We start from the raw sequence: 18194 nt of genomic DNA on the forward strand, positions 1-18194 counted from the left end.
CTGCTATTTCATTTTCTCTCTCCCATTCCCAATGCTACAATTACATATTCTTACCTTACTGAAAAAATACATTATCAGCACCCGTTTTGACAAGAAGTTCTTAATCTGAGTTGGGAAAAAAAAAAAAAATTAGCACTATTCAGTTTTCAATTCTACTCAAGTATAATATTACACATGCCCAGGTTCTTCCTGACACTAACTTGAATGCAAATAATGAAACACCTCACATCTTGCAGAGAAAGAACAATGATATTTACAATAAACCACTTAAGTAAATACCTTTGTACTATATATTAGATAAACAAGATGGGCTACCTAACCTAAACGGCATGCCCATACACACACATCTAACCACCAAATTACAACCCTGTCATAATAAAAGGAATTCTAAGTGGTTCTGGTGATATTCTCTAAGACCATATTTTTTATCAATTCTCTACAGCTGTCTTGCCTTTTAACTTCTTAATACCAAAAGAGTATGTTTCCCTTACCAAAAAAAAAAAGAATCTTAAGACTCAAAGTGGTTTTCTACTAGTTGACATTTAACAGCGGAAAAAATTTCTTAGTATCTAGCTGCAAACTATATTATTCCAACAGACTTGAAAGGGAATTTGCTCCTATTACATTCTTATCCAAAAGCCAGTGAGGTGCAGCAGACAGAACACGTCTAGTTGCTGCACAAAAAGTGACACAGCGGTACTTGTGCCGCATAAAACCACATGGGGTCCTGAAGTTCATAAAGTGCCTTCAGTTACTCCTTCTCTACAATCGATCATTCCATTAGCAAACATGTTGTAATTTCTACCATCTTAAAAAACACAACCCTTCGTGATTCCTCAATTCCCTCCAGCTCTTATCCCATTTCTCTGCTTCCCTTACAGAAAATTTGAAAGATCTGGCTTTTCCTGCAGTCTCCAATTCCTCTCCCATTGCTCCTGAGCCCATTCCACTCAGGCTTTTGTCCCCACCATTCCATCCAATAGCTCCTGCCAAGGACTCAAAGACCTCCGCATTTCTAATGCACTCTTAGTTTGCATCTCAGGCACCTGACACTCAGCATCGGACACACCCTCCTTCTTCTGGGGGCATTTTGTTGATTGTCCTGTCACCTCAATGACCATACCTCAGTCTCCTTTGCTGTTCCTCTCATCTCCCTGCTTTTAGCCATGGGAGGGGCCCCAGAAATGGTTTTCTTCTGTCTCTGAGTTTTCACATAGTCTCATGGCTTTAAATACTGTCTATACTCTGATAATTCCAAATTCACATTTCTAGCCCAGAACTTTCCCCTACACTCCAGATTTATGTCCAATCTCTTACTCAGTATTTTCACTTGGTGGTCTAATACCCGTTGCGTCAATTCTGACTCATACAGGTATCTCTAAATTGACATGTCCACAATCAAACTCCTGATTTCCCTACCTCACCTCTATCAAATCTCCTCCAGAATCAATAAATTGCAACTATATCATCCAGATCCTCAGCCCAAAACCTCAAAGTCAACATTGACACGTTCCCTAATAGGCCACAGCCAAACCATGAGTAAACCCTGCTACCTCTAGCTTCAAAATAGATCCAGACCCTGATTCACATTTTACAACTCCCACCACAACCACTGTGGTCAAAGATATCACCATCTCCCCCTAGATCACTGCAAGAGCCTCGCCAGTGTCTCTCTGCTTCCACTCCTCCCCTCCTACATCTTATTCTCAACAAAGCAGCCAGAGCAGCACTTTCAAACATTAAGTGACATCATGTCGCTCTTGTGTGCAGAACCATCCAGTGGTTTTCCATCTCACTTGAGGGAAAAGCCAAAGTCTTTACAGCCTAACAGCCTGATGTGCTCTGAGCACTGGCTAGCTCTCCGACTTTGTCACCCACCTACGACTCTCCCCTCACTCACTCTGCTCCAGCCACACTGGTGTCCAGTTGTTCCTCACACAGGGAACACTCCCACCTCAGGACTTTCGCATTCTGCTATTCCTTGCCTCCCCTTCATTCTCTGATCAAGTCATTTTATCAACGAAACGTCCCCTGATCACCTAACATAAAATGGTACTCCCTCCCCTAGGTATCCTCTATCTCCCACACCTGCTTTATGTTTTTTACATAAGACAGCAAATTCCTTTCCTTTTTTGACCTGTATTTTTTACATTTTAACATCACACACTGGATGCATCTTACAGTTGCATGCTGTTACATGCTGTTATAGTTCAACTGACAACTTTTCTTCTTAATAGTACATAAAATAATACCCTTACAATTAATGCATTTTATATTCAAAGAAATATGGTATAATACATTTGCTTGTCTATTTCCCCTCACTAGAATGTAAACATTACATGGGCAAGGATTTTGTTTTGTTTGCTGCTATTTTCCCAGTGCCTAAAACCCCATCCCACATATATAAAGAATTCAATAATTACTCCTTGAGTGAAAGAATTCACATATCATAGGCATTGTATTAGGTTAAGCCAAATGAAATAGCCACTCGTATCGCTCCATACCAGCTGAGTGTTGGCAATTTCATAGTTTCAACTGTAAAAAAACAAAAAAAAAAAACCCACCTATTTATCCCTAGGGCTTACTCATATGAGATCATTAATGCTCTCAATATTACTTCAAACAGAAGTCCTAAAGCCACATCATCCTACCTGTTCACGTTTATTCTGTATCCATGAATAAATTATACTGGGCTGTCCCACTGTCTTAGCCTCAGCATTAACAGAGGTAGATAGAGATGGATTAGAAAATTCAGTCATTTGCTGATCTATTAAAAACAAAAACAAAAAAACCCAGTAAGGTAAGAGCTTAGGCTGTCTGATCTCTGTTAACTCTGACATTTCAAATTTTAGGAAACAGTCCTCACCAGAGGCAGAAGTCCATAATCTTGGCCCTCTTCTTACTAGTTGAGGACTTTGAGGTGACCCACAGCAGGTGTTTACATCAAAAATTCCAGCCATCCGGTTCATTACACTAGAGCCAAAAGGGGTCCCAAGGGGACTTGCAACATCAGGTGTAGATAATTTTGGAGAAAACAGTGACGCTTTAACTAACAGTGGCACTGAAGGCCGAGTCATCTGGCCAGATTTTGGCGTCTGAAAAGTAGCTTCTTCTGTAAAAGAACAGAGCCAGTGAGTAGGTTCTCAGATTTTATACACCTCAACTTTTTGTTTAATGCACTTATCTAGGGCTCAGCAGGCTGTTTCCATTTAGGTTTACATTCCTAAGATCTATATTTTACCACTGCAAGTCAATGACTGTTCATATGCGGATTTAGGAGTTGACAAAAATCAAGGAGCTTTATATATCTTTTTCTGTCAGGCTGAAGGAGCTCTGGTAGAGCAGTTGTTAAGTACTCTGCTGCTACCTGAAAGGTCCGCGGTTCGAACCCATCAGCCACTCCATGGAAGAAAGATGTGGCAGTCTGCTTCCAAAAAGATTTACAGCCTTGGAAGCCCTATGGGGCAGTTCTACTCTGTCCTACAGAGTCACTGAGTCGGAATCGACTCGGCAGTAGTAGGTTTGTTTTTTTGTTTGTTTTTTCTGTTAGACTAGGGTACCCTCTCGTGGTCTTCCCCCTCCATGAATATTCTCATCTTCAAGGTCAGTTTCTCTAACTCTGGGCTGTTTTTTAATTAACTTGTCAATTTCCATTTTTAAATGGCAACAATTTTAAACATTACATTAGAATCTGGCCAGTTTTATGGCATGTTCCTACTTAGCTAACCAAACCAAACCTATATTGCGAAAAGGTACAAAAAGTGCTAATAATCTCATTTTACCTGAAGTTCTTCCAAGTCAACAAAAGTCACACCAAAGGCTACTTTGCCCAGATCTATAAAACCAACTTGATATATCTGATCTATAAAGAACTTCTTTAAAAATTAACTTATAACTCTCTATCAATTTAGTTATCAAGTTTATTGCACAAAAGCAAAGGAACATTTTTCCTGTCACTACAGCACAAGGCACAAAGGCCAATTAATAACGATTCTATCTTAATAAAACCACTACAGAACATTAAGCATTTAAAGTACCAAAATTTTATGACACGACTTTTTGAGGTTTAGTGAAATTAGAAATCTTTAGAGAACCAATTTAAAAATTAAGACTCAGGTTTTTAAAAATTTTATAATTATTCCTCAAAATTAGAGACAAATTTTGGCTAAGTGACTGGATACTACAACAATTCAGAATAATAAACACTCCATACTTGGTCAGGCCCATAACCCGCAGAACCCAGGATGACAAAGATCTTTCTAATGTGCTAATTTGATGTCATCAGCCTATTCAAAATTCTTCAATGGCTCCGAGTCACACCCTACAGAATAAAATCTAAACTGCTTTTTGTAGCATTTCATTCTTAAACATCTTCTTACCTGCTCAGACTCTTCTTTCCACATTCTCTCCCTCGCATTTTCTACTTCAGTAATACTAAACTACTAGTTGTTTCAAGAACAAAGTAGGTTTTCTGACTTTCTATACCTCTAATCACACTGTTTTTCTTGCGGAGGGTCTAACACCTACCCATTCCGTGCAAACCTCCAGTCCACTTTGCTTAAGTCTTTGCTCATTCGTTACCAACCATAAAACCTAGCCTATTCCTCTTTAATCAGCAAGTGTTTATTGAAGACCTCTGATTACCCTCCTGGAGCTTACAGACCAGTGGGGAAGATAAAATGAACACGCAGTCCCAAGTACGAAGGATGTTTTGAAAGAACAGACTGCTGTGGGAGAGATTACGGAGTTGCAAACAGCTACTGAAATCAGGCTGATTCCCCTTGCCTCTGTACTTCCGTGACACTTTACAGATTTCCTTTTAGCACTCATATTGTCTTCCATTACCTGTGTGCCTCCCACTAAGAGGTCAGTTCCAGGAGCGACTTTTCCCTGGCTTCTACCATACTGTTTCATACACAGTAGAAATGAATGTCGAAAGTTGGTAACATCTGAAACATCCTAGGATCTTTTAAAATCTGACATTAGTGAACTTATTTAAATCACTTTTCACTTGTAATCTATGTTTTTGGTCCACGACCCCTCCAGAGTAAATGACTTCAAACACGCAGATGCATTTGCTTTGATTCATACAGTGATTTTTAAATATCAGAATTAGTTGCCAACAAGCAAAAAGTGGACAATTTCACCTAAAATTTTTAGATTTCAGGTTTCTCTTAAAAAAAAAAAACTGGAAGTTCAGGTACTGGGTCCAAATTCCCATATGCCTGAAGCTCACCCACAGCTTCCCCTCTAGATGGAGCCTTTGCTTTTCAGTTTACCATCCCAGTCCTCACTTAGCCAGTTTCACTCTTCATTAAATTATGTGGCTCCAAAAGGCATCTGAACATTAAGTCCTTTACCAGTTATCATGGATTGAATTATGCCCCCGCCCCCCTGCCTTGAAAATGTGTGTATCAACTTGGTTAGGCCATGATTCCCAGTATTCTGTGGTTGTCCTCTATTTTGTGATTGTAATTTTATGTTAAAGAGGATTAGGGTGGGATTCTAACACCCTTACCAGGTCACATCCCTGATCCAATGTAAAGGCAGTTTCCCTGGAGTGTGGCCTGCACCATCTTTTCTCTCTTAAGAGATAAAAGGGAAAGGGAAGCAAGCAGAGCTGGCAACCTCACACCACCAAGAAAGCAGCGCTGGGAGCAGAGTACATCCTTTGGACCTGAGGTTCCTGCACTGTGATGCCCCCAGACCAAGGCAAGACTGATGACAAGGACCCTCCTCCAGAGCCAACAGAGAGAGAAAGCCTTCCCCTGGAGCTGATGCCCTGAATTTGGACTTGTAGCCTACTAGACTGTGAGGGAATACACTGCTCTTTGTTAAAGCCATCCACTTGTGGTATTTCTGTTATAGGAGCACTAGACGACTAAGACATCAGTCGTACATTCACAGACATCTTCTACTTAAGGGATCTGGTGAAACAGCACAGGCTCCTCCATCTGTACTTCTTTCTCTTGGCCTTCCTTGTTCAAACTGAAGGGGAACTAACATTTTATTAGGTTATCTTGAAACAGTTGAGTGTAATGCCTTACCCTTCTCTGGACACTGTCCAGCAACTTTTTGTCTCTGGTGTACTGCAACTAGAACAACATCCAAAATTATCTGTAAAGATTCACCCGGCTTTGCAAGCTGAAGTCTTCTATTTGATGACCAACATTTTGTCAGCCTTTTTATTTAACATCGTCACCACACTGGACTTAATTTTTTCAATCTACAATGACACACAGGTCTTTTTCTAAGTTCCCGTAGGTTGTATCAATATTTCCTAAGTATATATACTACTTTACACTCATATATACATCCTCAGATTAACTACTATCTTCTTTCTTACAAAAAAATGTAAATGTATTCTCTTCTCTTAGCAGTACTAGGAGTTACCTGGAGAGTTCAATTTCTTAGGTTCCACTGGGTATGATGAAGGTATCACTCTCCCATTAGTAGCAGCAGCTTCTTGGTAGAGAATCAATTTCTGTGCCATATCATTTAAAAGACTCAAACACTCCCTTGAAATGGCTGTCCAATTGTGGGGATGTCCACCTAGAAGGCCCAAACACCAGCCTTGAAAATGCAGACAATCTTATATTCTCCTCTCAAAGTAGAAAAAAAAATCAAGAAGAAATGCTATATTACATTTTGCATCAGGGCCCACATTTCTTAGTTAAGCTACTATTTATACTCATGTCATCTCATATGCACCAGCTCAATAAATATTTATGGAATGAATTAATTTTCCCAAAAGCCTACAAGCAAAAACTTGCTGCTTCACCATTAAAAAACTCTCAAATGGTCACTAAAATAAAGCCAAATACCAGAGCTTGGTTTAAATAAAGACCACGGTTACTTCACTAGCAGTACTGAAGAGGGTGAAGACTAAAACAATAAACAGTAGCATGTCTCGTGTGACGTAACCACGGTTCCCTGTGACCTCTATACTGTTGTGTCTGACCCACTGTGCTTTCTTACATTTTCATTTGTATAACAGCCCTATTTACTATTACATCTGTAAAAGTGACCCATTACTTAATAACTTGCATAGTTTATATACATGCCTGTTATCTAATAATTTAAACTACTATGGTCCATACTGTTTTTAAAATTCCCTTACTTCTCACCATCTTAGGATTTTCTAAGACCTTCACCTTCTAGAGCTGTCACATAAAAATCAACTGGGCTTCATTATCTATTGAGAATGGCAGAGGAGCACATTGAAAACTGGTCTACCCATGCTGGGTGCCAATCAATCATTTTCTTTCCACATAGATCCCTCCTTAAACATGCCCCTCTATTTGCAACTCAAGATGATTACCACTTAACAGCAACAAAAAACCTCCATCAGTAAGCCCCATGAGGCCTTATGCTACTGTAACTCAAGACCACTAATGAGCTATGTAACAGTGGAGTTAAATTATAATACTATGTCCTAGAATGCAAGTTCTCTGGCAGACAGCATATCACCCTGTTACAGTTTACTTGAATCTCTGAGAAAAATATTTAATGTACTGAGAATTCCTAAGTAAACCTACATCTGACAGAAAAGCACTGCTGTAGTTTATTTCCCACAGCATCAGTTCTGGATTTTTCATGTCACTAAAATGAAAGTGGCTCCAATCATTTCTAATTTTACATAACTTTCTCACTTCCATGTAACATTTACCTCTAGATGATTTATCGTACAATCTGAAAATTGGCAAGTTTGGAAAAATAATGAATAGCTGATTAGACAAGATGAAAAGTTGCTCAGGGTCTTTGTTTGTTCTCCACTGGTGGCTGGGGCTAGACTGCATTCCTTCTAGGGATAAGGCAGGGACCTGGCAAAGTTGCAGTCTTGAGGAGCTTGGCAAGTAACAGTGGAGAAGTGTTTCAGAACTTTTTTTTTTTTTTTTTGAAGGGAGGCAAAGTAAGCATAGCAGGGGAAGGAGCTCTGCATTTGGAGTCAAAAGCCATTTAATCTCTCTGAGACTTAGATCCCCCATCTAGGGATTAGACCACCTAATTTTTAAGAGCATTTAAACTTTTAGGATTCTTACACTGTGCTTTTCTTCTCTAAGACTGTCAATCTTCTTCATAATTTCTAGAGGTAAAGGGAATGAGGGGGCTGAAGGAAGTAAGATGAAAATCTTAAGACTTTTCCGGTGACACACATCAATTTCACCTACAGCAATGAAAACACTTAGCTGTTGAAGATTTAAATCAATACTTCATTTAACAGACTCACTCATCAAAAACTTTTAAGCGGACTAATTTGGGTTGTAAAATTTCACCTAAACCCAGTAAAATTTTTTTTAGAAAATTTAAATCTGAAACAAACAAAAACTGAAGTGGAACACTTTCCCCATAAACATGCCTATTCAGGTCTATTACTTTTAGCAATACCTGGTTGGCTAAGACTAAAAACTTCTTGTCTTCGTGAAGGAGAATACTGAGAAAGCAACATCAGGTCCTGCAAGGCCAAATACTAAAGGGGAAAAAAAATAAACATCTTCAATTTTTTAACCCCTATTTAAAATCTTACTTATGAACTGGGTCCAACATTATATGTTCCAAGAGAAATCAGCTAGAATTCTTCATGAATAAAATATTTCAAAACCATAACCTTCCTTTCTAGGCTTCCAGAATTTTCCTGCCTCTATCCTCCCCATCCACTTTATGTTTTAGCTACAAGAAATTATAATTCTCTCTGTTCTTTCCCACTTCTGTGATGGGAAACAAACATCATTTCCTCCTGGAACCCTCCCTGGCCTCCCCCTACAAACATACACTCACATAGCTCTCAACTGTGGCAATTAATATACTGTGTTATAATCACCCATTTACTTTTCTTGTCTGAGTCCACCCACCAAACCGTTGAGGCCCAAGACTGCAGGAACCAGAGGCATAGTGAGGGGAAGTCAGAGGGGTGCATTTGCCCCCAGGTGCAAGACCAAGAGGGTGATGGATGAGGCCAGCAAATCCTCTCCCACGAGACTGGGGCAGGGGGCTGGGGCACACAACTGAAGAGACTGTCCCTGGGTGCTCGTTACCCTTGCTACACCTCTGGCAGGAACAGTATTTAGCTTATTACCACATGCAAAGACAATGGCTGGCACAATGTAGACATGCAACATCTGCTGAAGGTTTTTATTGAAAAAAATTTTTTCTTGGCAAATCTCTCCTCATCCTGCAAGATACCAAGCCCTCTGTGAAGCTTTCTTCTATTGGTTCCGAGCAGAATAAGGGGTTCCCACTACAACTGCCACAGTAACTTCTAAATATTGTGTGTAACTTCCTTTTCCACTAGGCTGTGTGATGTTATATTCATCACTATACCCTAAGCAAGCAGCAGTGACTGACAACCTGATCATTAATAAATATTTGTTAAATAATCAAATGAATAACTGATATTTTAAAGCGTACTTAATAAATCAGTCATAATTGATATTTAAAGGTAATAAGAACCTCAGTGGTTCATTTTCTTATTAGTTTATAACCTCCCTAAGAGTATGATCAAAACTATGGCTTCTAACTATTTTCTTTCAATTCTTTTTAAAATAGTATGACCTTTTAATAGAACCACATATATTGTAGTTTCAAAATGCAATTTGAATCAAAATAGTTTATTCTCACTTACTTGATTTGTAAACTTACTGCAAATTCTTTAAACTCTTTTGAACATACATTTTTTAGGATCATTATCAGTAATTCATATTTAAAGAGAACCCACTGAATATCTATCTGCACACTACCAAGCACGTCCTTTGGTCACAAAAGGGGAACAAATACCACGTTAGTATAAAAATACATGTTGACTCACTGATACAAAAAATCAACAGTGCTTCTTTTGTCACCAGGCAAAATTTGTGAAAAGCTAATGCATATAGTTAGACATCATCTATTTTTTATGCTTGGAAATACTATTGTATTTATTCTGAAAACACGCCCTGTTAGCTAGCTTATACATATAACACTGAGGCATATACTTGCATTTTACTCACTTGGAATGAAAACTGAAAATGTAAACAACACTCAGTGCAGCAAGTAGGTGAATTTTATAATACTAGTATCGGAGTGGAGCCCTGGTGGCACAGTGGTTAAGAGCTTGGATGCTAACCAAAAGGTCGGCAGTTGAAATCCACCAGCCGCTCCTTGAAAATCCTACAGGGAAGGTCTACTCTGACCTATACGGTTGCTATGAGTTGGAATTGACTTGATGGTAACAGGTTTAGTATCAGAATATGGTAGGTCTTAAAAATATACCTAAATATGGTAAATATTTAGTCCATTCTGCAAGACAAGTTAGGAATGGTTGTGTAAAGGTGCAAAATGCACAATTCTGGTACCTTTATGATGAGGGGAGGATTGCTGTTTAAAACTTTAGGGAGGCATTCATCTGACTCTTCAGCAAATGATGGTTGAACAGGGAACAGATGAGCCTATCAAATATAATCAAATATAAAGACTATGAAAATGATTATTTTTATGACTTTATTACATTAAATAAGCACTAATTGAAATATATTATGAAAGGAGATAATACAACCAAATTAACATCTTTACTGCTCCTTGCAAAAACAGGTTGCACTAAAGCTACATATACCTAAACACACCACTTTCTAAAATGTTACTGTTCCGATTTTATCAGACCTCTGGTTTCCAATAACAGAAACAAATTTCAGAAATAAAGATTCTCTGAAGCCACTAAAGGATACAAACCTACAGAGATGGTAAAATGAATCTGAAACATTCATTTTCTAGGAAAAATAATAATAAAAATAATTCCCATTTACTTAAAAAGATTTTTGTCTGAATTACCCAGATGATTGCCTCAATTTTCAAAACCATTTCTTTAAAATAAATTTCAAAACTTTCCTTCAAAGAACAAATATTTTATTGCCTTAGATCTAAGTATTTTAATAATATCTATATCAATAGCGTCCCATTGCCATCGAGTCAATTCTGACTCATAGCAAAGCTATAGGACAGAGGGGAACTGCTCCACCACAGGGTTTCCAAGGAGCAGCTGGTGGATTTGAACGGCTGACCTTTATGGTTAGCAACCAAGCTCTTAACCACTGTGCCATGGCACCAGGGCTCCAAATGGCTGCTAGCCAAAAAGGCTGGCCATTCAAATCCACCAGCTGTTCCTTGGAAACCCTATGGGGCAGTTCTACTCTGCCCTATAGGGTCACTATGAGTTGAAACGTGTTCAATGGCAATGAGTTTGTTGTTTTTTTTTTTTTTTTGGGATATCAATTGCATGTAAAATTAATTTAAGATTCAGGCCCATTTAGTATGTACTCAACAGAGAAACAGAAGCCTCCAGAGAGCTAGACTATAGATAAAGAATAGTAAGTAAGAACAATTATCAGCCCAATCTGTTTAGTTACCAAAAATTAAGTGAATATTAACACTGTTACTCGGGAAAAAAATACAAAGCAAATGACAATTACAAATGATATGTCCCTAACAAATGAGACCAAAACCTAACTTTATCAAAATGGCTTCAGCATAGCGTGCTGATTAGTACTCTACTAAAAAATCAATCTGCGTACTCTAAAACAAAGAAGTATGAATCAAAGACTCAATACTAACCTCTGTAGCATAGATTTTGAAGAGTATCCATGAGATGTACCAAGTTGTTAGAAGAAAGACACCACACAACCAGACATGGTAGAGCAATGAGAGATTCAAGAGACCACTCACAGTGTCAAGAGGATGTAACTGCCTATGAAAACAGAAATTACTATTTAGTCCTATGGAAAAGAAGCAATCTAAATAATTTACAGAGTTGAAGCAACACTCTTAGAAACAAAGAAATCCTATTTCTAAATAATGATAGTGGTACTCTTCTCCTTTTGTACCCTGTAGTTCTTTTCCTGATACTTTCTTATGAGGTAAATAAGGCAGCCTGAAGAGAGGAATGGACCTAAACTGACACTGCAGTTTCCTGTGCTCAAAATATTCACAGGCATTTACTGTGGAGCTATGGAGGAAGAATGACCCAAGTCTATGAGCCAACTACTAGAAGCTGGGTGAAATTTAATTATTGTTACTTTTTAATTTGATATTTAAAAACCATTCAACATGACTACCAGCTCTCTTGGATCAGATTTCAGTTCTATCTGTATACCTTGTGAACAGTTTCACAGTGGTTAAAAGAACACACTAAAAACAAAACAAAAAAACAAACCTGTTGCTGTGGACTCAATTTCAACTCATAGCAATCCTATAGGACAGAGTAGAACTGCCCCATAAGGTTTCCGAGGAGCAGCTGGTAGATTCAAACTGCCAATCTTTTGGTTAGCAGCAGCGCTCTTACCACTGAGCCACCAGGGCTCCAAAAGCACATACTATTACCTAAAAATAGCAATTCTTTATATTTAAAGCATTTTAAGAAACTTCATTAGAATGCTAACTAAAGCTAATCTTACCAAAACCTTGAATACACCAATTAGAAAAGTCATCATAATCCTACAGTCACACAACTGGCAACTGTGAAAACTAGGATTTGAACCTCTGACCCTGCCATTTATGAGGACTGTAATTAAGTAAGGAGCACTCGTGGCACAGTGGTTAAGCACTTGGCCGTTAACCAAAAGGTCAGTGGTTCAAAACTACCAGCCACTCTGCAGGAGAAAGATGTGACAGCCTGCTTCTGTAAAGATTATAGCCTTAGAAACCCTATGGGGCAGTTCTACTGTCCTACAGGGTCACTATGGCTCTGAATCTTTTTTTTTTTTTAATGGATAATTAGGTAAATCACATGATCTCTCCAACGCTCAGTTTCCTCATCCATATACCAACATATTGCCAACTCATGGCAACCCCATGTGTTACAAGGCTTTCCATAAGGAGGCTGCATGGGTTTGAACTGCCAATCTCTGGGTTAGCAGTTGAGTGCAAACCATTTGTACCGCCCAGAGCCCTTCTCATTCACATAATGGTGGTGTAATCTCTTCATTCCATCTCTTACGGTTTTCATAAGATTTAAAACAGCTTTCAAATTAGGAGTGCCCAGCATAATGCCTGACACTCACTGCGGGGTTGGGGGTGTCAATAAATGCTGGATTTACTTTTCGTTTTTAAGTAAGTATTTACTGAGGGCCTGGCATACATGATGGACAGAGTATCAGGCACTGTACCACACAAACATTTTTAAAATGAAAGGGGAAAAAGGTATTATGTGAAATTTCTATCAAATATCATTATTGTTTTTCCCTTTCCATTTGACCCACTTTAAAATCTGGGATAACATAATAAATGACCCATGAGTTTGGTTTTATATCTAACAATTAAACAGAAGACAAAACTCAATTTTACCTAGGAACTTTTTATAAAAGTTAGGCATTGAAATCTACACTGTAGAAACCATACCTCTTAGCAAGTAAACACCCATATATGCTAATATTCCTACTCTCAAAAACTGGTATTAGTGAACTCCACATGTAATACAAAGTCTCCCAGTGGTGGGCCCTGTGTTTACATTCATGGTGGCAGAATAATCAGGAAAAATATAGGGACAAGGGTTTTGTAACACGAAGTGTGTAATCACTGTCACTGAATTGTACATACAGAAGGAGTTGAATTGGCAAATGTTCTGCTGTGTTTATTTGCACCATAATAAAAAAAAAAGTCTTATAATGAAATCACCAATAATCAAAAGAACAAACACTAATAAAGAAGAGAAATTTACACAGTGTATGTTAAAGCATTAACTATGTGCAAGGCGTGTGGGGGTATAGGCAGAGCAATACACCCCAGTGCTGCAGCTCAATTGCCACTTATGACCTTCAACTGTTCACTTGACATTGCTCAACTCTGATTCCCTCATATGTAAAATTAGAATAATACCACCCTATTGTGGTTGTCTACTACAACACAGCAAACAATGAATGATTATTGAGGAGAAAAACAATACATGGCCCATGTAACTCAGGAAGTCCAATTTTGTGTAACATAAAAGCTGTATCTAACAAAAAAACAGATTGTCATTGCTTACTTCTGGAAAGAGGAACTGAATGACTGGAAGCAGGGGTAGGAGGAGTCTTTTTCATTGGAATATTAAACTATATGAATATTTTACCTATTAAAAAATGAATAGAATTTTTTTTATTTTAAAAACAAAACATCTGGAAAGTAGCAAACACCTAAAAGGATGGAAAGAGTTAGAATTAGAATTTTTTCATATATCACTTACTTATCTTTCCGAAGGTCCATAGCAGTGCTAATCCAAGCTTTGGGAATATGGCCTGAGGGCAAAAATAACATACTAGGACAATAGAAAGTTAACAAATCTTAATCATGCTTTAAGATTTGAAGTCGATGAGATGGCCAAGTACAGAAACTAAAACCTTAGTAAAAATGCTAGAGTTTCAGCTATGTAAATATCCTATTATCCATCTACCCATAAATTTTGGAATCTGTGGTAGACAGAATAACCATGATTTGGAATCGACTCAATGGCAAGGGGCAATGAAGCCCTGGTGGCCCAGTGGGTAAGAGCTCGGCTGCTAACCAAAAGGTAGGCAGTTGGAATCCACCAACAGCTCCCTGGAAATCCTAGAGGGCAGTTCTACTCTGTCCCATAGGGTCACTGTAAGTAGAAATTGACTCGATAGCAATGAGTTTGGTTTGGTTTTGGAATAATGTCCACATCCTAACCTGTGAATGTATTACATGTTCAAAGGAATTTTGAAAACTGATTAAGGAGAGAATATTCTGGATTACTCAAGTAGATCACAAAACCAAAAAAACCAAACCCACTGCCACTGAGTCGATTCAGAGTCATTATAACAGGAGGACAGGAGGGTCAGAGGTGGAAAATGAGACGTGACAACAGAAGAAGTCAGAGAAAGAGAAAGAGGTTTGAAAATGCTATACTGCTGGCCTTGAAAATGGAGAAATGCAGGCAGCTTCTAGAAGCTGGAAATGGCAAGAAATCAGATTCTTCCTTCAGCTTCCAGAAGTAACACAGCCCTGCTGACACTTTGAAAGATTTCTGAATACACGCAGTCCTCACTTCGCACAGTTCCAATATATATGAATTATACCAGTCCCCCAACAAATTCTAAATTAGACGGGGTGTATTAACTGTGAGCAACTGCACATAGTACCTTCTCCTTTTTCAGTCCAAAAATCACTATGTAACAATCAAATGCACACCATCATCTGTGACCAACCACATTATTTCTTTCAAAGTCTGTTAGTGATTGGTTGCTGCATATCTTTTATTTAGTCCAGACACACACAGCAAAGTATATAGCTGTGTTGCCTCCCTGTTTCCCAGTGATAAACCCACGTGATACTTTATAAAAATGAAGTCAAGAAACAAAATTGGCCAGAAAAGATCAAAGTGCAACAGAAAAACGAAAAGTGGTAATGCTAGAAATGTGAATCAAACATAAATGCAGTTACAGAAGAAAATAGTTGACAATGGGAATGTTAACCCCGCCACTATGATAGCCCAAATGTACAACCCAGCTGATTGTAGTAGGCTTACACAACACAATGAAGTGTTACCATTAGAACGACAATTATAAGAACTACATAGAAAAATGGATTATATAAATTATAAGCAGAAAAAATTAGACAACAGAGTGGCCTACACACAGTGAGGACAATTTTGTAAAGTTATACCCACAGAAAAAAGTAGGATTAAAAAAGTTATAGTTTGAAACAGTCTATTCCAGAATCTTGGATTTTGTTTATATATTATATATTGTTACTAAGATTAAGTTTTCCATTCAACTTGTACTGTTCATTACATTAAATAAAAAACTGTATACCTGTGCCTAAAATTCATGCTAATAAATTCTACAAGGTCCCCTTAGGAACAGGATGTTTCTACTCTATTAGTACAAAGTCACAAACTTATGAAAAAGAGTATGTTCTTTCTAAACAGAAAAATGAACAAATGACATACAATATTTTCCCTTAAGCAAGTCCTACTTGAAAAATTAAACAATGAATATTGGGCTAATCACATACCTACAATTGTAGGAAACACACAAATACAATCAAGAATGATTTTGTAACTGCCATATTCTCACATTTGAGTTAATACATATATGACATGAAAAAGCAGAAATTCTTACCCAGAAAATAATACAAGATGCAGAAATTTCTAACCAGGAATAGCGATTCCACGCAACTATGTTTAACTAGTAAGAGCAGAGACCTCCTAAAGCGTAAGAATTTGTATTGCTGTGGAAAGAAAGAGAAACAGAATCAAATGATACATTCGGACAGAGGTTCTACTTCATTCTAAAGCAAGCACTTAACTACAACAGTCAACATATGAAACATTAATTATTGTCTAAAAAGTTTATTCCAGAGTCAAAATAATCAACTATTTCTGATGCTAAAATATTTAAATTATACAATATCTCACTGATAAAAGATTAGAAATATAAAAATTATCATCAATCAATACTTGATACTCAGAACTATGGAGAAAGTACAAAAAAGATAGTAATAATAAGAACAGCAGCTAACATCCATTGGGTGCTTACCACGTACCAGGTACTGTTCTAAGCACTTTACACACATTACTCCATTTAAACATCACAACCCTACGAAAGATTTTCTATTATTCTCCCAATGTTACAGATGAAGAAAATGAGGCACAGAAAAGTTAAGCAACTTAGCCAATGTGACCATCTAGCAATAGGAGAATCTGAGAAATGAATCCTAGTGGGTTGGCTTCAGAGCCTGCAATATTAAGGATAATGCATACTGCCTGTAAACTCAATTTTAAGAATGGGACACAGTGCAGAAAACATTAGGAATGAGGCCTTAGTTCTAGCACTTCCACTTTCTGTGCAGCCTTGAGCGAGTCATGTTTCCTCTCTATTTTCTTATCTGTAAAATAAGGTTGAACCAGCTAACTAGTTCCTTAGTGGGTACCTTTCAACTCTAAAGACCTAAAAGAATCAAATAAGAAGAAATATAAATTGTTCTTCCCTAAAAAAACTACACTTTTTATAAAACAAGAGTAGTTCGTTCTTCTCCCCTCCCCATCCCAAAAATGCCAATGGAAAAAACATGAAAAATTAGTAGAAAGTATTTGAGGAAACCTGGTGAAAAAAAGATGAACTTCCCAAATTCAAGTCTTCTTTGTGCTTATACTAGGACTGATCCTTAAGGAACTTCAGAAACCAAGGAACAGAAAAAGATTACAGTATTTAGGTGTAGGTTGTAACTTCAAACCATGTCTGCAGATGTCTATAAAAACCAAACTAGATGCTGTCAATTCCAACTCATGGTGACCCCATGTACGTCAAAGTAGAACTGTGCTCCTTAGGGTTTTCATGGCTGGATCTTTCAAAACCAAATCGTCAGACCTTTCTTCCCAAGGCACCTCTGGATGGGTTTCAAAGACCAACCTTTTGGTTAGCAGCTCAGGGCTTAACCATCTGCACCACCCGGCGTCTGCAGATGTCTGTAACATCTTATAAAGGGCAGCCCATGTGAATGCTTCATCACTAACCATATAGCTTCAATTATACTGATTTCTTCAAATATTTTCAACATGTGATAAGGTTTGGAAATGCACTATTCCATGCAGTCACTGACTGGGTGCTACCACCACACTACCACCCCAGTTAAAAAAGCATAGTTCCTGTACTACTCCTACTGAAGTTTTCACCTCAAACATCACTCACAAAGGTACAGAGAGAAGGCTAAGGCAGAAGGTGGACATTTCAGTAGCTGTGCAGAAAACAGCTAATAAACTCACCTTCTGTTCCCAAGCTTAAATGTTTTTCAACTCCCTGTGGAATTTCTTCCATGATTTGGCCACGTGCTACCTTTTACTGAGTACTAACTATGTGCCAGGCACTGTGCTATGAGCTCTATATATCTTATCTCATTTAATACTTTCAATAACCTTGTTTGCCTATAGCTTGCCAAGTCCTGTCTTAGCGTGCATCCATTTTTTTCTCCTCTTCTCCAAGGTAATATTCTGCTTTCTCTCTACTAGTCTCTCATTAAGAATTTGGTAAGAGCAATGAAATGGGTTTTAGAGTAGGAAGTTTAAAAAAAAAAAAGGGGGGGGAGGCTAATAGCAAATTAGCTAAAATTAGATTTAAAAAAATTTTTTTTCAGAGCTTTATGAAAAAGTAATTATTCAATCATATATACAATATGATTTTTATATATGTAAACTATGTAAACACTCCACACACACATATACATGTATACGC

General features: G+C 37.8%; 1 protein-coding gene across 4 annotated transcripts in view; it reads right to left on the reverse strand.

The window, feature by feature from the left end:
- The window catches only part of NDC1 (NDC1 transmembrane nucleoporin), a 54770-nt gene that overhangs the window by 24636 nt on the left and 11940 nt on the right, over positions 1-18194 (reverse strand). For 3 of the 4 annotated variants that reach the window (XM_049879308.1, XM_049879304.1, XM_049879307.1), the window contains exons 6-14: positions 16086-16194; positions 14189-14240; positions 11584-11716; positions 10332-10424; positions 8389-8470; positions 6394-6552; positions 2867-3112; positions 2652-2767; positions 55-105 (exon numbers count right to left, since the gene is read on the reverse strand). In XM_049879308.1, coding sequence (XP_049735265.1) covers positions 55-105; positions 2652-2767; positions 2867-3112; positions 6394-6552; positions 8389-8470; positions 10332-10424; positions 11584-11716; positions 14189-14240; positions 16086-16194 — 1041 coding nt within the window. The remainder of the gene's footprint in view (positions 1-54; positions 106-2651; positions 2768-2866; positions 3113-6393; positions 6553-8388; positions 8471-10331; positions 10425-11583; positions 11717-14188; positions 14241-16085; positions 16195-18194) is intronic. The other variant, XM_049879305.1, reaches the window with a different exon arrangement.

The sequence above is a fragment of the Elephas maximus genome, chromosome 3 (assembly GCF_024166365.1).
Source record: "Elephas maximus indicus isolate mEleMax1 chromosome 3, mEleMax1 primary haplotype, whole genome shotgun sequence".
In the NCBI taxonomy this organism is placed as follows: Eukaryota; Metazoa; Chordata; class Mammalia; order Proboscidea; family Elephantidae; genus Elephas; species Elephas maximus.